This window comes from Vicia villosa, linkage group LG1 (assembly GCF_029867415.1).
Source record: "Vicia villosa cultivar HV-30 ecotype Madison, WI linkage group LG1, Vvil1.0, whole genome shotgun sequence".
Lineage (NCBI taxonomy): Eukaryota > Viridiplantae > Streptophyta > Magnoliopsida > Fabales > Fabaceae > Vicia > Vicia villosa.
The window spans coordinates 197,878,837-197,902,240 of NC_081180.1; the positions used below are offsets into that span (position 1 = coordinate 197,878,837).

At 40.2% G+C, this 23,404-nt stretch overlaps 1 protein-coding gene across 1 annotated transcript; it reads right to left on the reverse strand.

Moving 5' to 3' along the window:
• Nucleotides 1-14,398: 14,398 nt before the first annotated feature.
• LOC131662424 (uncharacterized) lies at nucleotides 14,399-15,817 on the reverse strand. The gene has a single exon (XM_058932213.1). It carries the CDS (start codon nucleotides 15,815-15,817, stop codon nucleotides 14,399-14,401), a length of 1,419 nt encoding a protein of 472 aa, XP_058788196.1.
• Nucleotides 15,818-23,404: the final 7,587 nt, after the last annotated feature.

Consider the following 23,404-nt stretch of genomic DNA (forward strand, 5'->3'; position numbering starts at 1 on the left):
CTTTGAAGTTTCTTTACAGCCGTCAGATGGCATCTTATCTCCAAGCGCTGATAAGAAGTTTGACGAGGAAACAAACCTTTGAAGTTTCTTTACAGCCGTCAAATGGCATCTTATCTCCAAGCGCTGATAAGTTTGACGAGGAAACAAACCTTTGAAGTTTCTTTACAGCCATCAAATGGCATCTTATCTCCAAGCGCTGATAAGAAGTTTGACGAGGAAACAAACCTTTGAAGTTTCTTTATTTACCATCAAATGGCGTCTCGTCTCCAAGTGTTGATGAGAAGTTTGATGAGGAAACAAACCGTTGGAAATTTTCTCTTTATCTGAGATATTGTCCAAACACAACCGAGACCAGTTTCGAGATATGGACATCCGAAACGAGGAGAGGTTGTTTACCTTTTTCTAAGTATCAACACTTAGTTAAAGAAGATGGATTGCGCATCCAACATTGCCATCCATTCACCAGAATCCACATCAAGTATTTCTGCAGGAGTTTGTCTCCTCATCCCCCGCCAAGCGCGACAACGGGATCAAGTCATGCAAAGACTATGCCAGTTACAACATCTCAGGAGCGCCCAAAATTCGGGCATTCTTTGATATTTAAGTCTCTTTTACGCAGGAGAGATCGAGATATCAATCTCTCTCCCTCCAGATAAAAGAAACTTAAATAGGGGCATCTGTCATACCCTAATTTTTGACCCCCCCTGAGATGGCATATCTTCTGGATTTTTCATCAGGTCAAGACAAGTTCCCAGAGCAGTCACTTCTCCATCTGGTATCCAATCGAGGATGCTCAAAGACAAGAAAGCTCAGGCAAAGGATCAATCAATACAAGGATTAGTCCCTAATACAATCATGAGGCTCAAAGACTTCACTTTTCTCATCTATGATTGATTAGACATCCAGTCATATGAGTACAGGTTTACTCAGGTCACCAGACTAGGGTTTTGAGCCTATCAAGGACTAAAATCAGGGATCACTTTTGGGAAACCCTAAAAAGCCTCAGGGAACCATTCAAAGACATCAATCATCTTCAAATAACTCATATTACAAGATCTACTGGACATCACACTTCAATTCAAAGTCTACAGTCATTATTTTCACATGGTCGACAAATTAGGGTTTTGACCTAATTCACCAAGATAGTTGACTTTTAATCAGGGCATGAATCCAAAACTCAAGACATGATTCAAGAATCTCTACTACCTCAATATAATCCATTTACATCATTCATTTGAGGAAAAGATCTTGTTTCTACACAAAAGCCCAAAAATTCACTTTGTCAGGAAAAAGTCAACTGTGAAGGATCATCATTGACTTTTAAGGTTTTTGGTCAAAAAATGACTTTCAAAGATCAATATCATCAATATATGGATGTCAAAGTCATTTGACCAAAGAAATTCAAAGAAATTCATCAAGGAGCGAAAAGTCGGGAATTAGGGTTTTTGAAGGCATGGTGAGAACTCAAAATTTCACCTACACAACTCAAAAAACTTCCAACATGAAAGTTGTAGATCTTGCAAAATAAAACAACATCTTACAAAGGAACTTTTTTCAAAAGATCAACCATTTATGAAGTTTTGGAAATTTTGAAGTTTAGGTCATAAACACTTAGAAATTTTTCTAAGTGTTTTAACCTAGTTTTCATCCAACTTTGGGCTCATTTTTCACAAATTTCCCAAATGATTCTGAAGAAGACATAAACTAATGATTTGAAGTAGATGTTTAGGGCTTTCCAAATTGTGTTCAACCTTCTCCAAATTCAATTTGAGCTAGGAGTTATGCTTGTTCAAAGTTGGCCTCATGAAGTGAAATTATAGGTCATGTACAATTTGAAACTTTGCAATTTTGTGCATTTTGCTTCACTAAATGATGCTACACGACCTCTAATACATCTGAAGACATGCCATACATTCAAATTCATCATTGCATAAGGATTAGAGAAGATTCCCAAAAACAAAGGCATGTGATTATGTAATGATTGCATTTTTGAATTTATGGCAAATGGTGAATCATCAAGGAATCTTGCTCTAAGCCAATTAGAACTCTCCTCTGAATCAGAAATGTTCCCTAAGATCATGCAAGATCAATGGTTGGGGAAGCTAGCCCGAAAATGCATCATTGCATTTGGGATATTTTCAAACTTTCTTCATGGCTAAGAAACCAAACTCACCTCATTAAGCAAGCTTACTATGATCAATTACTCTGAACCAATTCCCTATAAATAGAGGCCTCATTCTCATTCAGAAAACACACCAAAGCAACTCAATTCCTTGCTTTCTCTTTCTCTTCTCATGCTTATTGTTTTTCAAAGTTCTTTAGCAAGAAGAATCGTTTTCTTCAAACCAGAGCTCATCTTTGGAAAGTAAGCATTCTAACATCTCAAGGGAGGTCATTTGAGGTGATCCAAGCACCTGGATCACTTCTGTAAGTGGAGGAACACCATTGTTGCTCTCACTTTGGAGCATTTGCAGTTGGAGGTCCATGGAGTAATTCAGGAGGTTCTGAGCCAAGCCAATCATCCAGGCACATTCCTCAGGTCATAGTGAAGCTAACCAGATGGCTGCAGCTCATCTGTAACTCAAGAATCAACACCCTCCATGTTCACTTGAAGCTGAAATCGAGGGAGGACCATAGAGCAATTCAGGAGGATTCAAACTCCAACAAGCATTCAGTTAGCATCATTGAGTCTCAGGGAAGCTATTGAGATCATTCATTCAAGCCCAGGTGCTCTCAATCATCCTCACGACCTCCATTTTCAGAGGTAAGTTCCTGAACCTCACTTCTCTAATTTAAGTACTCTTTGTGAAATAGCTCGATTCTATCTTGTTCAGCATCATCAGAGGATTGAAAACCCTCTATCATCATCCATTTATCTTGCAGTATAGTCATTTAATTTGATTTTGAAATTTTAGGGTTCTTCACGATTTCTGGTAAATTAGTTAGATGTAGTTAATATTAATTCATGTTAGTTACATATTTAGAATCGTGAGTGAATTTAGAGCAAGTTTCATGTTTACATCATTGCAAATGGTTGAGAGTTGAGAGAGTTCAGAAATTTGAATTAATGGAGCTTGAGGTTGAAGACGAAGATGGAGGGTGGCGCCATTTTTCAAATCTCTGAGCAAAGTTTGTTTTATTTTTAATGATAGGCATTCCCTTAACGACTGAACAAACTTGCCCTAGTGGCCTCCCATACGCCCTTAGTATCATCATGCCTCAAGTCTGGGGTTCGAATCCCCCTCGCCCCAGACTTTTTGATTCTTTTATTTTTCAAGGATTTGCAACTTGTTTTGAAACATAACCAAATGAAGGCAAGTCACTATCACCACACGCGCGTTGGCTCAGTGGTGTTTGTTTTGAGTGTGTGGCCTAGAGGGCGTGGGTTCAAACCCTCCAAGGGCCAAAACTATTTTTTTACACACAATTTCTTTCATTTTTTCACAAAACTTCACATATTTATTTAACCTATCAAATTAATTTATTTTCACTTCATTTTTCACACACTTATCATTTAATATACCTATTTTGTGAATGAATAAAAAAATCATAAAAATATTATTTATTTCATATATTTTTATTAGGTTTAAAATAGTATGTTTTAAGTGTTTTTCTTAAATACTTTAAATACATATATTCACTTTGTTTCAATCTAATCTTTTTGTAAATAAAGTTTATGATAAAACCCTAATTGTTTAGGTCTTAATTAAGTAAAAATCTTTATTTTTACTTTGATTAAGTTGACTTTTGTCAATATTCAAAACTGTTTTCAATCTCTAATAAATCGGATGATTAAGGTCTTCAAACAACAAAACCTTGCATCATTCCAAATCATTTTTCCAATTGCTTTTACACCAGTACTGTAAAGTACTGGGCCTCTAATAGAGTGTAAGTCCCAAAAACCTTCTCTTCTTAGCTTGTTTTCAAAACTGTATTTTCAAAATCTTCTTTCTGTTTTCAAAACATTCTTCTGGTAGTTGAAGGGCATTATTCCCGGTGAAACTCTTCAGATACCTATGTGACCTTTGTCCATCTTCACTTCTTCTGTTTTCAAAAAACCATTAACTGTTTATCCTATATATTCAACTGTTATCCATCAATTACTGGTAAGGCTCTGTACATACTTCTTCAATGGCCTCCACTCCATCCAGGTTAGGCTTTACAAGCTTTCAATTTACAGTCTTTATTTAAATTACTGTCAAATATAAACTGTACATATATTTGTTTAGAACTACGTTTGAGTATAAACCTTAGGACAGTTAAACTATATATATATTATAGGAATATGACCTAGGATTGAGAATGTCTTCCCGGTGAAGGCTCTTTCCTAATTAGAGATCTGTAGTTCAAACCCCCAAGATGAATTATTCCCGGTGAAACATCTTGGCAAAAACCTTAGAATCCAAATAATAGGACACATCCACCCAAAGAGGAATTATTCCCGGTGAAACCTCTTACCCATTTGCTTAGAGCCAAAATAAGTTCAAAACCACATAGCTTTCTCTTGTGCTATAACAAGGACCCTCGATTAGCCTCCTCTTGGGCTTTGTACAAGGACCCACAGGCTTCTTAAAAGCATTTCCAGCTTCCTCTTGAGCTTGTATACAAGGACCCATCAGGTTTCTTATAAACATAGGAACAGGTCTTTAGTTACCTTTTAGCCTACCCTGGTGAGTTTCTTCCAATTTAAACCAGACTTTAAACAAGCTAAGTTTGTCTCAATTTTGCATTGAGTACACCTTTTGGAATGAGAGACATAGACAGTCTCTGTCACCCTTATCTTCATCAATCTTCCTTAGCAGAGTCTAGGATCCATGCTTTGGGTCATCCTCAGCATTGAGTCAGCCTTCATCTTGGGCTTTAAACAAGAAGTCTCCACTAGATAATCTTTCTGCCATTCATTTTCAACAAAACCCCTGGAAAGGGTTAGCCTCCAACATCTGTCTAAAATGTCAAATCCCTGGAAAGGGTTAGCCTCCAAAGTCAATTAAAATCAACCTCCATTTCAAAATCCCTGGAAAGGGTTAGCTTCCACACATTCCTTCATTTTCAATAAAACCCCTGGAAAGGGTTAGCCTCCAACATCTGTCTAAAATGTCAAACCCCTGGAAAGGGTTAGCCTCCAAAGTCAATTAATAAAAAGTCAAAAAAATAAAGATTCATTTCTCTTAGGAGATAATTTCCCCAAAAGAGTCAAAACCCCTGGAAAGGGTCAGCCTCCAAAAACATGATAAAAGTCAGTCTTTTAATAGACAAATTCACCAGCTGAGTCAAAATCCCTGGAAAGGGTTAGCTTCCAAAGAAAAACAGTCTTTTTAATCTCCAGTAGAGTTAAAACCAACAAAAACAGTAGCCACAACCTTGGGCTTCATACAAGGCACCAAACAATAAAACTCCCCTGTCAAGAGTCAGCCTCAACCTTGGGCATTGTACAAGGCAGATAATAGAGTCTCCCCAGTGAGTTCTTCATCATTCAGTAGCCACAACCTTGGGCTTTGTACAAGGCAGATAAACCATACTTTCATGTGTCAAAGATTCCTAACACTTAGGATCTTTCCCCATATAGTCATCCATACTCAATTCATTTATTTAAGAGTCCGCCACAACCTTAGGCTTTGTACAAGGCACATAAATAGAGTCTCCCTCAATAGAGTCAGCCTCAATTCTGGGCTTTGTACAGAACACTAAAATACCCTGTAATTAATCCTCAATGGAGTCATCTCCCAGAGTCAATAATATTAATTAATCAATCAAAAAGCCTCAAGCTTGGGCCTCATACAAGCCAGCTAAATTCAAATCTTTTATACAGTAGATAGACATAGCTTATCTCTATAGAGAGATATTTTTACTACTCTACCACATTCAAACAAACAAGCATTTCAATTTCAATTTCAATCAAAGTCTCCCATTTAGGACTCTGAAAGACATGCTCTGGCACATCCCCAGACTTGTACACTTTCCCTAATTTGGACGAGCATCTTTCTTTCATTTAAGAGGCATCTGACTGGCATACTTGCACACACACAAGTAAGGCCCCCCTCTTGAATGAAATGAATTCAGTTATTCTGTCACTCTTTCAAAATGTTTGTGGTAGAATAGTACAAATACCTCTCTGTAGAGATGATTTCATGTCTCTTTACTGTAAACAGAGATTTAATTCCAAGCTTCAACCTTGAGCTTCAAGCAAGGCACCCAAAAAACAATTATTTTCCCTAGTTAGTTCCCCGAACTACATTAAGCTCTGACTTCCACTAGGGATATGTAGGCATGAGGTTCACAAGGAATCTCAGCGAGCTAATAAAATACCAAAAATAGTCAGTCTGTCTGTCTGTCTGTCTTTTCAAATCAAATCAATTCCTTCTCCTAACACAAAGGAGAAACTTTCCCAATCATTAGCAGCAAACACAATCACAATGACACAGAGAAGGTTCCTGTAGAGTACTACAGATATGTAGGGTGTTTAAACACTTCCCTATGTATAACCGACCTCCCGGACTCCAGAATTTCTAGTCTAGGTGAAATCCCCACACTTAGCAAACTCCTAGGGTTTAGTTGAGATCTTTTTTCCCCTTTCCTACTCGTAGGACAATAAGAAAGTTCGTGTGATATCGTAGGAAGAACTGAAATAAAATTCATCCCGCCACGGGCGCATTCTCCTTCCAAATTTCGCGTGAAGGGTTTAGCGTGCCGTCCTCCCAAGTGAAACGGGGAGGTAAAAGAAAACGACACCACATTCGCCATCCATAGTTGAGAGGATCATGGCGCCACCTGAGAAAACTTTCTTTACGACATAAGGCCCTTCGTAATTCGGAGTCCACTTTCCCCTAGGATCGTTATGAATAGGCAGGATCTTCTTAAGCACAAGGTCACCAACCTGAAAGTGTCGAGGACGAATCTTCTTATCGAAGGCTCTTTTCATTTTCTTTTGATAGGCTTGCCCATGGTATATGGCTGCTAATCTCTTTTCATCAATGAGGTTCAGTTGATCAAATCTGGTCTGAACCCAATCAGCTTCACTGAGCTTCACATCTGTCAATACCCTTAGTGAAGGAATCTCGACCTCAACCGGAAGGATCGCCTCCATGCTATATACCAATGAGAAGGGAGTTGCCCCTGTGGAAGTACGTACCCAGGTACGATAACCATGTAAAGCAAAGGGCAACATATCATGCCAATCCTTATAAGTGACCACCATCTTTTGCACAATCTTCTTGATATTCTTATTGGCCGCTTCAACTGCGCCATTCATCTTTGGCCTATACGGGGAGGAGTTATGATGCGTGATCTTGAAATTCTCGCATAATTCCTTCATCATCTTATTATTGAGGTTGGATCCATTATCAGTGATAATTCTCTCAGGAACCCCATAACGACAAATTATATAGTGCTTGATGAAGCGAGTCACTACTTGCTTGGAGACATTTTCATAAGAAGTAGCTTCAACCCACTTGGTGAAGTAGTCAATAGTAACGAGGATGAAGCGATGTCCGTTAGAGGCGGTGGGCTTAATTTCCCCACTCATATCGATACCCCACATAGCAAACGGCCAAGGAGATGTCAACACATTCAGAGGAACCGGAGGTACATGAACCCTATCTGCATACACTTGACATTTGTAACATACCACCACATGGTTGAAACAATCGTGTTCCAGGGTCGACCAATAATAACCTGCTCTCAATATTTTTCTAGCCATGGTGTGCCCACTTGCATGTGTACCAAAGGATCCTTCATGTACCTCTTGCATGATCTTTGCTGCTTCGTGTCTATCCACGCATCTGAGCAACATAGAATCAAAATTCCTCTTATACAACACACCTCCAGCAAGGAAGAACTTGGCAGATAGTCTCTTCAGAGTTTTCCTATCCGTAAGGGAAGCACCCTCAGGATACTCTTGGGTCTCCAGAAATTTCTTGATGTCATAAAACCATGGTTTCTCATCCGGCACATTATCAATAACGCCACAGAATGCAGGCTCATCTAACCTTTTGATCACGATTGAGGGCGCTTCATTATCCCATTTGACTTTGAACATGGACGCTAAAGTGGCCAAGGCATCAGCCAAATGATTTTCCTCTTGAGGGATATGATCAAAAGTGATCTCATCATAATATTGAGCCAGTTTCGCAACATGTTCTCTATAAGGAATCAAGTTGGGATGGCAAGTTTCCCAATCTCCATTGATCTGACTAATCACCAAAGCAGAATATCCATACACTGCGAGATTCTTAATCCTCAAATCAATGGCAGCCTCAATACCATATATGCACGCCTCATATTCAGCCACATTATTAGTACAATCAAAACAAATCCTGGCCGTGAATGGAATATGAAAACCTGTCGGAGAAGTGAGCACAACCCTAATACCATTACCCAATGCATTCGAGGCACCATCGAACACGAGCGTCCATCGCGCCCCTGGTTCAGGTCCCTCCTCTTGATATTGACTTTTGGAAGTCTCTCCCACACACATTATATCCTCATCAGGAAACTCAAAGTACATAGACTGGTAATCGTCCACAGGTTGATGCGCGAGATAATCAGCAATCACACTGCTCTTAATGGCCTTCTGAGTAGTGTATTGTATGTCATACTCTGCCAAGATCATTTGCCAACGGGCAATCCTTCCTGTCAATGCTGGTTTCTCAAATATATATTTGATCGGATCCATCTTTGAAATCAACAAAGTGGTGTGAGTCAACATATACTGTCTCAGTCGGCGAGCAGCCCATGCCAAAGCACAACAAGTTTTCTCGAGTAGTGGGTATCTTGATTCACAATCGGTAAACTTTTTGCTAAGGTAGTAAATTGCGTGCTCTTTTCGACCGGACTCGTCATGCTGACCCAGCACACACCCCATTGAGTTCTCGAGGACCGTCAAGTACATAATCAATGGTCTACCTTCCACTGGAGGCATGAGGATCGGAGGCTCTTGCAAATACTCTTTAACCTTATCAAATTCCTTTTGACAATTGCCATCCCACTTTATTGCCTGATTCTTTCTCAATAACTTGAAGATAGGTTCACACGTGGCGGTAAGGTGTGAGATGAACCTTGCAATATAATTCAACCTTCCCAGGAACCCACGAACCTGCTTCTCAGTTCTCGGCTCAGGCATCTCTTGTATAGCTTTTACCTTAGCAGGATCGACCTCAATACCCTTTTCACTTACGATGAAACCAAGCAAATTTCCTGATCTCACTCCGAAGGTGCATTTATTGGGATTCAACCTTAACCTGAACTTTCTTAACCTTTCAAACAATTTCTTCAGGTGGACAAGGTGCTCCTCCTCAGTATGGGACTTTGCAATCATGTCGTCCACATAGACCTCAATCTTCTTATGAATCATGTCGTGGAATAAAGTCACCATAGCCTTTGATAAGTTGCCCCAGCATTCTTCAACCCAAATGGCATGACCTTGTAACAAAAGGTGCCCCAAGGCGTAATGAACGTTGTCTTTTCCATGTCCTCGGGCGCCATCTTTATTTGATTGTAACCAGAAAAACCGTCCATGAAGGAGAAAACTGAGAACTGAGCAGTATTATCTACCAATACATCAATGTGAGGAAGCGGGAAATCGTCCTTCGGGCTTGTCTTATTCAGATCTCGATAGTCAACACACATTCGTACCTTCCCATCTTTCTTAGGTACAGGTACAATATTGGCGACCCATGGCGGATAAACTGTTATAGCAAGAAAACCGGCATCAAACTGTTTCTGAACCTCTTCCTGGATTTTCTTGGACATGTCAGGACGTGTTCTCCTGAGTTTCTGTTTGACAGGCGGAAAGTTTTCTTTAAGAGGTAACCTGTGCACAACAATATCAGTATCTAATCCAGGCATATCTTCGTAAGACCAAGCGAAGATATCAGAATACTCTTTCAACATTCCAATCAACTTTTCTTTCACATTCTCATCCCAAGAAGCCCCTATTTTAACCTCCCTTCTCATCTCTTCGGTGCCAAGATTCACCGTCTCAATAGGCTCTTGATGTGGCTCGATCACTTTCTCTTCTTGTTTCAACAATCTGGCCAACTCATCAAGGAGTTCACAATCTTCTTCATCCCCTTCTTCGGCGGTGTAGATAGGATTGTCGAAGTCATAACGAGGCATAGCAAGATCGTTATCAACAGAATCTGGAGAGAGGTGGATCTGCGTGGATTATGATTTTTGCTTTATTTTAGAATGGAGGGATGATCATGAATAGGAAACGTTGCCATTTTTATTTTTTTATTTAAAACAAATGTAAAAGTAAGAATGAAAGACAGGGAACGAAATATTTGAATGCAAAAACGTCCTTTTATTAATGATTTTAACATTGAAAAACAACAAATGTTGCCCTACATGTGTTCACTGTGTCTTGGGCAGAACACAGGAATTACTGTATGATAAACAAAAATAGACAGTATTACTCTTGATCAGAAGCAATTGAGATGATGTCCTCGGACGACCAGTTGAGAAGCTTCTGTCCTGGGGCACACGGCTTGATCCATCCATCAATGTCATAATCGCTATCCATATCATCATCAGCAGCACAGACATGATCTTTGACGGTGCCAGCACTAGAGAACTTGATCGGAACGAAGGTTCTGGGCTTCTTGGGGACCTCATTAGATGAACTCTGACCCAACTGATATCCAATCCCACATTTATCCTGCTTGATCGGTAAGTCCAATACTCGGCCCCATCCTTCAGGATGACCAGATTCAAGCACAGCCTTAGCTTCTTTTAGTGAAGACATGGGAGCCTCCAACTTCTTATTTTCAACATAAGGGATCTTGATAGTCTGGACAGCCTCGAAGGCTTGGCAAGGCGTCTCGTAGACCTCTCCTTCCATATCAATATACCTGAAGGATGCAAGGTGGCTTACCACGTGTTCTTCCTCCCCACATATTGTGACTATCTTTCCTTGAGTGGCAAATTTGAGTTTCTGATGCAATGTGGAAGTCACGGCCCCAACAACATGGATCCATGGACGTCCCAGGAGACAACTGTAAGACGGGTGGATATCCATCACAAAGAAAGTAATAGTGAAGAGCTGAGGACCTATCATTATCGGCAAGTCAACCTCCTCAAATACTGATCTCTTTGATCCATCAAAGGCTCTCACCGTCAATTCACTCGGCCTTATCTCAACGCCAGAGTAATCTAGCCTCATCAAGGACCACTTCGGTAATACATTCAAAGAAGATCCGTTATCCACGAGAATACGTGATAACATAGTCCCTTTACACTCTATTGATATATGCAAAGCTCTATTGTGGTTTCTACCTTCGGAAGGCAAATCTGCATCGGTGAATCCCAATCCATTACCAGCGTTGATGTTTGACACCACTCCTTCAAGTTGATTCACTGAGATTTCTGGGGGGACAAAGGTAGTACTTAGAAGCCTCAATAAAGCATTTCGATGTGTCTCCGAACACAAGAGTAACTGCAAAATTGAAATCTTTGATTGAGTTTGACTCAGCTGGTCAACCACTTTATACTCACTTTTCTTGATGATCTTTAGGAACTCTTCCATCTCTTTGGCCACAGTATCTTCAGAATTAGAGTTTTGCCTCTGATCCACTGTATCTTCTACCACTTTTTTCCCTTTTGCTTGAGCTAGAGCTTATGCATTGTCATCGCGAGTATTCTGGGGAAGATTGAAAATACGACCACTTCTCGTCATTCTTCCAATGCCCACAACATTATCAACATCCTCTTTTTCCACCGGCGCTTTGACCTTATACTTGGCCCCTTGGTAGAAAACTTCTCCCCCATAATTCCATGGGATTGCTCTTTCACTAGTATACAAGACGGGACCAGGAAGTGTAATAACCAAAGGAGGTGCTCTGGCAGGAATTGGAATCTTGGCAGGAGTATACGGGATGGATGCCACATTAACTGCGTTTTCAACCATTTCAGGACGTCGCACACGCTCAAACTGTAGATACCCACTATCCATCAACTGTTGAATCCCATCTTTCACCTTATCACAAACTGAGGAAGTGACCATGCAATCAGTACAGAATTCTCCACAACCTGCGTATAAACTCATGCTCAACAATTCCTTCTTCAATAATGGCAACAATGAACCCAATTCGATCACATCCTTGACCAGGTGAGCGTCTTCAACAACCTCAATAGCATTTGCCGCATGGGTTCCATGGGGAGGCATAGGATTCTGAACAACATTAGGTCCTTGAGTAGGAGTAAACTCGATGGCTTTAGAGTCGAGAAGATCCTGGACTTTATGCTTCAATGCTTTACAGTTTTCAATATTATGTCCAGGTGACCCAGAGTGGAACTCACATCTTGCATTGGCATCCCAATTGGCAGGCAACTTAGCAGGAGTGGCCAAAGTCCTCAATTGGACCAAGTTCAAATCGAGGAGATATGGCAATACTTGTGCGTATGTCATTGGGATCGGATCAAAAACTCTTTCTGGCAATTTCGGCCGTTGCTGATACTGACGCGGCGGATACCCTTGTTGTTGATGTTGGAAGGGAGCATTTGGGATAGTCACAGCGGCTACTTGTTGATGATTCTGATTTCTGCCACCACCATAGTAAGCAGTACTAGTCTCACCCTCTCTCTTCTTAGCAAATCCGTTATAGGGTTTCTTCCCCCCTGCCCCAGAGGAGGAACTAGCAGCACTTAGATTTTGTATTCTACCAGCCATAATTCCACTTTCAATTCGCTCACCAATCATAACCAACTCGGAAAAACTTGAGGACGCAGAGCAGGCGGAATAATATTGGCCCTCCAGAGTGTTGGTGAACAAATCCATCATCTCTCTTTCCAACATAGGTGGCTGGACCCTAGCCGCCTATTCGCGCCATTTCTGCGCATATTCTTTGAAGGACTCATTAGCTTTCTGGGCTAGATTCTGTAACTGAGTGCGATTCGGGGCCATGTCAACATTGTACTGATATTGCTTTACGAAGGCCTCAACCAGGTCCCTCCAACTTCGGATGTGAGTTCTCTCCAACCTCATATACCATTCCAAGGATGCCCAAGTTAGGCTATCTTGGAAAAAGTGCATCAACAATCCTTCGTCCTCAGAGTATACATGCATTTTGCGATAGTAAGCTCGGACATGTGTCTTAGGACAAGTATTCCCCTTGTATTTCTCAAAATCAGGTACTTTGAATTTTGGTGGCACACGGACGCCAGGAACTAAACCCAAGTCATTGATATCCATACCCAGTCCTTGGCCTTCCATTACCCTCATCCTCTCTTCCAGACCTCTAAACATCCTTCCAGCATCATGTGGAAATCCCCATTCACTTTCAGGAAACAAGTCCTCATGTCGGTCCTCTTCTAACACGGGGATAGCAGCAGCCCTTCTGATTTGTTGTGTGGTTTGTCCTTCAGGAGTAGGCTGGGGAGGCCCACGGGGATTACCTTGATTAGCAGCAGGAGGAATTACACCAGGTCCTCCAATCACAGGCTCACCATTGACACGAATATCAGCAGGATTTCTTTGCGGGGGGTCCGCAACGACCTGAGCAACTGTGTCCATCCTGATTCTGAGCTCTTCTTGGCGCTCAGCCATGTTTTGCATGACTTCCATGAACTGAGCCATCTGAGCAGTAACCTGAGTTCTCATCTGGATAAGATCGTCCCTTAACTGATCCATTTGCAGTGAATGATTAGCCCTTGTGTAGTAGCGATGTGTAGGTGGAGGTGCAATTGCTGAAAGAGAAAACCTGGTCAGTTAAGCAAGAAAACCATCTGGTGTACCTGTCATATATATGAATGTATGAAATGCATGTGTGCATGGATATGTCATGTTCTATTATTTTTAGGAAACTTTAGCTTTGTCTCAAACCAAGAACACAAAATAATAAGGAACTGAAATACCACCAAAATGAATAAGAAAAACTCCATTAGATTTATAACCAAGTTCTTGACATAATCAGAATCACAAATCAATCCGCTCTCATGAGCCAACAAAACAAATAAATGGAACCAAGAACCCCATCCAACAAGTCTGGTGGTGGTTCAAATAGCAAAGTCATCACTAAGCGGGATCCCCCATGTCCACATGACGGAGGGGGCTCTCTCCGATGTTCTTATCACTCCAGGTCTTCATTTCTTCAAAGAGCTTCTTGGTCTCAACACGGGTTGGCCTCTTAATGATTTCTTGAATCAGCAGGTCTTTTCTGAAGTGCATTGTCTCCATGTGGCGATTCTTCAGCTCCCAATACCTGGCTTCCTCTTGAGCTTGAGCATTACTCTGATCCTTTTCTCTCACCTGACTTGTCAACTTTCGGATCTCTTCATAACATTTCTCTATCTTTCCTTGGCGTTCCAGCAGGAGCCTGTCCGCTTTCTTACGGCGAGCCTTTTCTGAGCTAGCTTCTTCAGTCTGAATTTGGAGCCTTTCAGTCAACTCTGCCAACTGAGCCTCTTAATGCTCTTTCATCTTCTTCTCTTGGGTTTCGGTGGATTTAGCACCTACAGTCATCCTTGGCCTCTTTTGGGAAGTACTCCCTCTAGCATACAATTCTTCGAGCTCTATTTCTCTTAATTTCAACTTATGGAGTGCGGAAAGCTTCTCTTGCCGAGCAGTATTCATCTTAACATGCATTGTTTCCACCTGTTCAGTCAATCTTCGATTCTCATCCACAGTTTGGTTATAACGAGGCATGGAGACAATGTTGGATAGTTCACCAGCAGGGGGGTACAAAGGATCTTTAGGAGAGAAAGGCATCCCTTGAGAATCAACCACATATTTGACCCACTTAGTATAATCCTCGTAAGTAGCACAATGTCTCTGACAAAAATGTTTCTTATCTCTCCAACAAATACTCTTCCAAGCTTGTACAGCTTCTGCCATCTGCCCACTGTCGGTGGCTGAATGATAGAAAATATTCTCAGCAATTTCTGTCTGCTCAGGGGGACTGATAAAAGCATATCCAAATGTTCTCCTAGCCAGGACGGGATTATAGTTGATTCCGCCTCTAAGGCCCATGAGAGGTACATTTTTGAACTTTCCGCAACTCATAATAACTTCCATGTCATCTAAAGATCTGTTGTGCCATACAATATCTTTGGCTCTAAGCCCCATAATCCTCTCAGCCCATTTAGATGTGTGCCTATTATCAACGAAAGCACCACGCTCAGGCAAATGTGACCTGAACCAACGATATAACAACGGAGCACAGCATCTAATCAAACCTCCCTTTTGACTATTCTTGTGATGAATGGAGTGGTAAACATCCCCCAAAAGTGTAGGAACCGGATTTTGCAGAATGAATATATGAATTGCATTCATGTCAACAAAGTTAGGAACGTTTGCGAACATCATGATACCATAGATACTTAGAGCGAGGATAGCCCTAAATGTGTCCCATTCTTTTCCCTCAACAGCATCACAAGCCTTTTGAACTAAAAACTCCATACGAAAACCAAGACATCCCCCTTTTTTGGAGAGGTTTGCTTCCACAACCGACTTGCTCAAATAAAGAGCCTTAGAAATTTCAACGAACGTAGGGGCCTCCATAGTGCCATAGTATGGAACTTCTTCTTTTTTGACCGGAACACCCAGATAAAACGAATACTCCTCTAATGTAGGAACCAAGAGGTAGTCGGGAAACGTGAAACAGCGAAGAGGAGGGTTGTAGAACTGAAGCAGGGTATGAACTCCTTCTTGCTCGTACTTGGTGAATGGCATCTTGAGAAGGCTCAGAATATACCCATATTTCTCTCGGAACTTGGTCGATTCATCTGGCGTAATCTTCTTTGCTAAACACTCAAGAGAATCCAGATTCGGATTCGGGAACGTATAGGAGAGGTTGCGTCTACCAGTCTTCATTGGTGGAGCCATGTGTTGGTCAGAGACAAAGCCAAAAGTTCCTGAAAATAAATGAACATGCATGTTAAATGATATGGCGGAATGCATTTCATTGGGAGAATCCTAAAGTCTTTTCATCATTTTTCTTTTCTTTTCTTTTTTTTCTTTTCTTTTTTTCTTCTTTTTTTTTTTTTAAAGATCGTATACATTTTTTTTGGAAATAGACTTTAGGATTCTCCGCGAATGAAGTGAGGTGGATGCAATAGCGTGATGTGTCATGTGTGTGATGTGGTGAGAGACCGAGTGTCTCTCGCAACTCTGGATATCTGGGTAGCACTGAATACAATAGGTTCAAAATTCCGGCTTCAGATTGCAATATAGATATCCGGGTATGATGAAGGCTAGTATCCTGTCCCTCCCCAAACTCACAGGTATGAATTCTAGACACGGACAGGTGGTCCCTAATGGTCACTAGGGTCTACAGTTCCCATGGGGTACAAAGTGTTTGAGGCAACAAGCGTGCCAGACACAGTGTTCCATGAAAGAACCTCGCCCAGTTGTGGTACCCCATGTCAAGCTCGATCGTAGCAAGAGCCACAGGAGTCAACATGAGCATCCACGCTAATCCTATGTGTCACTGGCCTGGGTAGTGGGCCTTTTACCTCACAAAAACCCCCCACCTGCAAAACAAAGCAGAAAAATATATGTGGCCCCCACGGGGACCCATAATATAGTCCAGATGCATGATGTGCAAGCAGAAATAAACATGATATGCAAGCAGAAAATAAACATGCAAACATATATACAAGATACAGACATAAAGAAAAACAAATAAACATCCAATAAAATAAAACAAACAAAAGCTAGGATCGACTCGCCAAGAATGGACCAGCACAGGTCTATCACGTCCCCAGCAGAGTCGCCAGCTGTCGCTACCGCGAAAAATGGAATCAGAGTCGCCACTAATATATTTATCCCATAAGGGAAAGGAATACCAGGAAACCTAACTCAGAATAAGAACAAGGTCTTTCGACCAGAGAATAGGGTACAGGAGTCGGTTACGCATGGGGAAGGTGCTAGCACCCCTCACGCCCATCGTACTCGATGGTATCCACCTATGTTTGTTTCTATCTAAAGGGTGTATATAATGTCTAAAACCTAAATGCGAATGAATGCAAAAGAAATACGGGGAAAAGAAGGATTATTTACAAGTGTGCTCGCTTAGGCCCCGCGACCCAATGCCTACGTATCCTTTTCAGGAATCAGAGCGACCGTAGTTCGGCTCAAGATTTTCTATTTGTTTTTGTGTTTTTTAGTTGAACAGAGGTTAAAGTCGCACTCCATGATGCTCGACCTTTGGAGACTTATACGCTTAATTATGGAATGGATTCAACATGTTCTTAAGAATGCCACGAGGGCGAGAGATAGAAGAGAGTTTGGGTGTTTCGAATGGATCCCTTAAGCAAGGGAGATTCGAGTTACCCTTTGGTTTGTGTTTTTTAGAAATTGGGAACTTACGCCCGAATGATTCCCTAAAGCAAGGGAGATCCAAGCACTCGAATGATTCCCTAAAGCAAGGGAGATTCAAGCTTCCATTCCCTTTTTAATGATTTTCACTTTTTTATTAATGTTTTAAGTGTTTTCTTTGTATTTTTTAGAGGGAATTTATTTCAAGTATTTATTAAGTGTTTTAATGTTGTAAAAGAAAAAGAATGAAAAAAGGGGACTAACCTATTTTCTAATCTAATAGTCATTCTAATTCCTATTTAATATCTAAACTAAAATCTAAAGGGAATTAACTAAGGAAGAGAACAAACCATTGAAGTACTAGGGGCAATATAGGCATTTCACAAAATACGGAAATTATATTCACAAAATAGAAGAAAATAAAACCTAAACTAAAAAAGAAAATATTCACAAGTAATTTTGTATTTTTATTCTAGCTAAAACTATTTTCAACAATTAAGACTAAAAAAAACTATTATTTTTATTATTATGCATCAATCAAAATTCAAAGAAATTCTACTATCAAAATTTTAATCAAAACAATTATTCAATCCTAAAATTCTAAATGGCTAGAAAACAATTTTTATTATTTTTTTTTATTTAGGAAAAAATCAATTAGCAAGCAAGGGAAAGAAAAAAAAAGAAAGAACCATTTCTATTTTATTTTTTTTTATCTGCCAGACAGGGGGTGTATTAGTAAAATTCGAATGCACTGGGTTTGTTTATTGGCGCAATGGGCCTCGAAACTGGAGGGTGTGAGGAGAAATGGCGCTAAGCCCATGAAGCAAACCTATGGTCCATCAATCAAACAAACACACAATCACTTTTATTTCGTTTTTATTTATTTCTCATTTCATTTGTTTATCAATCAGCATTTATGAAAAGCAACGTAGCGTACATGCATGCAGTATCCTATAGTCTCCATTTATTAATAAAATGTACCATTATGTGAACCTTTCTATCAATTAGTCATGGTTCCAATTAAGTTAAAAGAAGACAAAAAATATGCCTAGGCCATACACAACGTGCCAACACATCAACTCATCATTGCATCAAGATAACAACTAACAAAAATTATGGAAAGATAGCCAATGAGAATGCGCCAGGTCAGCATGACCGTTGGAGGAATGGAGAATGGCAGACGCCGGAGATTCCCCTCCGGTTGTCTTCTCCAGTGGCTCACCGCCGTGACCACGACCTAAACTGCCCAGAAACTTATGAAATCGGTGCCTCTCCACTCGATTTTCAACGTTGAGTCCAAATATCACCTTAGATTTTCTCGAATCTCTCTCTATCACACAAACCGAAGCAAATCTATAAACCCTAAGTTGAGTCAACTTTACCAGAATTCACTTCAAACACAATAGTCAGACTCTGAACGTTCACAGATCTGGAATATACGATTCGAACACACAAGCAAGCATTATATCAACCAAATCGAGACTGTTCAAGAACAGTCACTTCCTACCGGTATAACACATAGCACAACATACATATGAGTTCAAGATCCTGATGCACATGACCTATTAAATGTAGCTAACATGCTGAGAGAGATTCTAGACCTTACCTGATTGGATCTTGAATCGGAGAAGGATGAAAGAAAGCACTGCAAGTTCCTGAACTCCTCGATAGTGATGATAATAGCTCTTCACCGTGTGACTTTGATCTGAGAAATAAACTCAGATTTGCGAGGTTCTTCAAGTCCTCAATAGGATAACAAAGATCTATGAGTTTTCGCCATTTGCGGATGCTTCCGAATCGGAGATGAAGATGATGATTGTCAAGGTAGAAGCGTGTGGTGGTGGAAGCGATGAAGATGAAGTTAGGGTGGCCGGAATCAGTTATGGTGGTGGTGATGTTGAAGATTCGGTTGAGAGTTTGTTACAGTTTGTAACAAACTTTGTGGAAAGGGAGAGTTGAAGATGAGAGAAGAGAGAAGAATGGAAGAGTGTGTGATGAGTGGAACTGAAAAGAATGAATTGTGAGAGAGCCCTGCGTGAGAGTGTGTGTGTCCTTATATAGCAAGTGTGAGAACTTGTTTTTTTGTGAATGTGTGGAGTGGGACTTTTCTTTCAGCTTAGTGAACAAGTCTACACAATTGAGGAAAGCCTGAAGTATGCTTTTGAGTAACAGTCTTGTGCATGGCTCAATGAAGAACAAGCTGATGGTAATGTATTGATGTTATTCAAACACGTTCATACCCCTACTTTGAACTTCAATATTTCAACCCCTGGGCCATTATTTGTCTCAGACTCATATTCATTCTAAAGATGACATGGCATAGAATAGTCTTGGTATTTGGAAGTCCTTAAACCAAGCATTGAATGGAGGAGAAAAACGACCATGAATTGAAACATTATCTTGGTGCTGGGACAGTACGCGCGCCTTGCTTGCCTTGGAATTTCTCTGCCTAAATGAGCCTTTGTAAGAGCACCACTTTGAGGCCGTGTGATTTTCTAACCATAAGTCCAAATGCCCTGACCTTGATACCAATTGAAAGACAATATAAAGTAGAGTGTGTGGACATTAGAAGCATCTTAAAAGGCTCTCCACAATCCCCTAAAATTGACTTTATATTTGGCTCGCCACGTGTTTGACAAAATGTCTCACGCATGCCATGGATTCTGGCCCCTGTACCTGGCAATGCATGGCTCGATCAGAGTGTGACTTTGAGCCCTCATATCTCGATCCATACACATCCAATTTCCATAATTCTTGTCTGGTTTAATAGAGGACATGGCAAAGAAGAGACTGACACCAAGTTTGCACTTATAGAATTTTTGAAATGCTCTCAAATTAACTTCAAAAGTGACCCACCATGTGTTTGATCTATTGCCTGCGTGTGATCTGGCACATGACTTGGATTATGGCTTGTGATCAGTGATGATTTGCAAATCTCCAATGAGCATATCTCTTGATCCAAACCTCAGTTGGAGAAATGTCCAACTACAATGTTGTTCACCCCCATGAAATGAACAACATTGATGTTGACACTCTTCTGAAATGATGCCCAATGCCACGTGCAAATGTGCCCTAAAGTCAGCTGATCAATCAATCTTAAAACTTCAAATTTTTTTTTTAAATATAAAACATAAATCCAGTGTGTTTCTTCCAACTTTCTATCCTTTTATCTCTCTAACCAAGCCTTGAATGAGAAAACTTCCAACTAGAGAATTATAGTATGCCATGATCTGAGTATTTTTGCTTTTGAACTCAGCTTGAAATAATGCCTTGAACCATACAAAATCTGGGCCTGAAGTGAGCTATTCACCTATTCTCAAAAACTCTCAAAATATTTTAAATTACAAAACATCCCTTTTATGGAATTTTCCAAATTTAACCAACTTTCCATTTTGGGCAACTTTGAATATTTCTTGATTTTTATTATTTCTTTGACCTTCCTTGACCGATTTTCCCACAAAAAATCAAGATTTGATAGTTGACCTTAACTTTGACCCAAAATTCAACTTTTCCTAATTTTCTTGATTCCAGATGAACTTCCCGATTAATCCGTTTCTGGACCAATTTCCAATTAAACTTCAACCAGAGAAACTTCAGTGAATGATATTTCTCCCAGACAGCCATATTTTGCATCCACAATCATTTCCTGATCAAATCTTGGCCAGAAAGTCAACAGGGTTGACTTTGGTCAAAAACCCTGATTTGAAAGCCTTGATGACTATGAGATTTGTATCTTTTAATCAGAGCTTTGCCTTGGGGTGGATGAAACCCTGATTTTAGGAGGACTTCAATTGGGATGATGCCATGTAATCAGACTTCAAATCTTCTTTTATTTTTTATCAGGAATTTCTTCTTCAGAAGTTCTTTTCTTATCAATTCTGAATAGTAACCATGATATGGATGAATGTAATGGATGAATGGCCTAAATGAGATATGCACATGAATGTAAGGTGAGGGCCAGTTGAGGAATAAATAAGTGGGCAAATTTTAGGGTGCAACATAACCTTTAGGGTGTTTACTACAACTGCGAAGAGCCTTCTACCGCCTATTGAAGCATGCATCCACTGGTCCAGATAAAGAATTATGGTGATACATCTTGTTATATAAACCTTTTCATAGGAAACTCCCTCTAAATGTGTTGAAGAAGCTTCTGCTGACTTGGAACATCTTCATTATGATGGTAGGTTATAACAGACCAAGATAATTTTCTAGAATTATATCTTGAACTAAGAAGTCACTCCCCCTATCTGAGATAGCCTGAGCTTCCCCAATGGAATACGTTTGAAATGATGAATGGAAAATATAAGACACATCTTCATATTTTCAAGGGTAGCACCCCCTGTTCACCAATCTTGCTGAACACACTCACTAAAGCAAATTTGTTCCTTTATAAAAGATACTCATATCAGAAATTAGATGTTATAACGTCTTGTATAGCATTAGGATACAGCTGAGCTCTTTAGTACATCCCATTAACTCCACTTCTCTCTCTGCAACAAATTTAAGTCTACCACCTTATCTTCACCTGAAATAGTCAACTAATGACCCTTTGACACTAGAAATTTCCATAGAAAGGTTGCCACAGACCCAACATAAAGAACTGCCACTTCTTCCACTGTTGATCATTACCCCGCCATGTTTCAATCAGGTCAAGGTCTGCCAAGACAAATTGAGCTCCTCCTTGATAGAACTAGAAGAATCCTCTTTTATCTCCAGCTATGTTGATTATCTCACCAAACTTCTATCTTCATAGTCATACTCACTAATGGAGTCTTCATCATGAGAGTAAACACGTATTGCCAGAACATGTTACAATCACCGAGATCAGAATCTGCCCATTCTAATCCATATTAAGTCAGAACTGTCACTTTAGACATTAATGCTGCTTCTTCATTCTTCACATATAGTGATATTGTGACATCACACAAGACATTAGTTTATCAGCCTTAAAATCTCATCCATTCCTCTTAGTGTTCCTTTACCTACACTGGTTGATGTCCTGTCTTGCTTCATTCTCCCCCTGAGAATTACACACAGGGAAGATTTGAACGATTTTCCTTACCCTTGAAGCATTCTTCATTTGGAACTTGCCACACTTGCCATGTTTAGAATCCTTAGTTTACTTGCTACACAAGATCCAGACTGCCACTTCTTGTACCTTGAGATAGAAGAAACTTCTGAATTGCCCTGAACTTGTCTTTAACAGATAGGTCTGACCCTAAACTTTACAGCCAACCATTGCCCTTCTTAATGCTTAAGAGAAGATAACACAAAACAACATAGTTCAAACCAGACCATGGATACTTTATACACATACTCAGCTCCCGACAGAGTATATGAGTCTTGTATTCAGGTTATACATTCAATAGGTACTAAGTCTCCCGTCAAAGCACCTATTAGACACTCAGATAGAATTTACTGCTCACACCAGATCCTTCTAAATGATTTCTTCTTCATACATAAGAGCATTCTTCTTGGCAATGATGTTTCAACATCTGTTATGACATCATTTATTAAGCTTTTTAGGATCTCACACTCATTTATAACACAAAGAAATCTGATTTACAGAGGTTCTATGACAGCACAGTCATTAAACCAAACACTGATGTCATGTACGATGTTATGACATCCAAACTGAACAAACAAATAAACAATGTAGAAACATAAACTACACATAGAATTGTCCACCCAGTTCGGTTCTAACTAACCTACTTTGGGGGCAACCAAGCCAGGAAGGAAATCCACTATCAGTAGTCTTAATTTGAAGCTAAACTCCCCCATTTACAACTTCGCACTTAAACCCTACCCAATGCAATCTCTACCTAGGTTCTCCCTAGATATGGAATATCTCCATTCCACTCCCAATCATAGAAATGATGTCTAGCAGTCAACAACTCAGCCACTGCATCGACAGCCTAATTCCCAACACTCTAAACACAAACAAACACAATGTTAAATTGAAGTTGCTTACAAGCTTCCTCCAAGAACAAAAACTTCAGTCATTGCTTCACAGCTTCTGAGTGAATTAAATAAACCTCCAACCTACACGCTATGAGGCACAAATCAGTGACCATCCCACACACCGGGTGGTTCTCCTACACGGCTAACCCTAGAGACTACATCTTCCCAGCTCTGGCTATCAGCCTCTCTAAA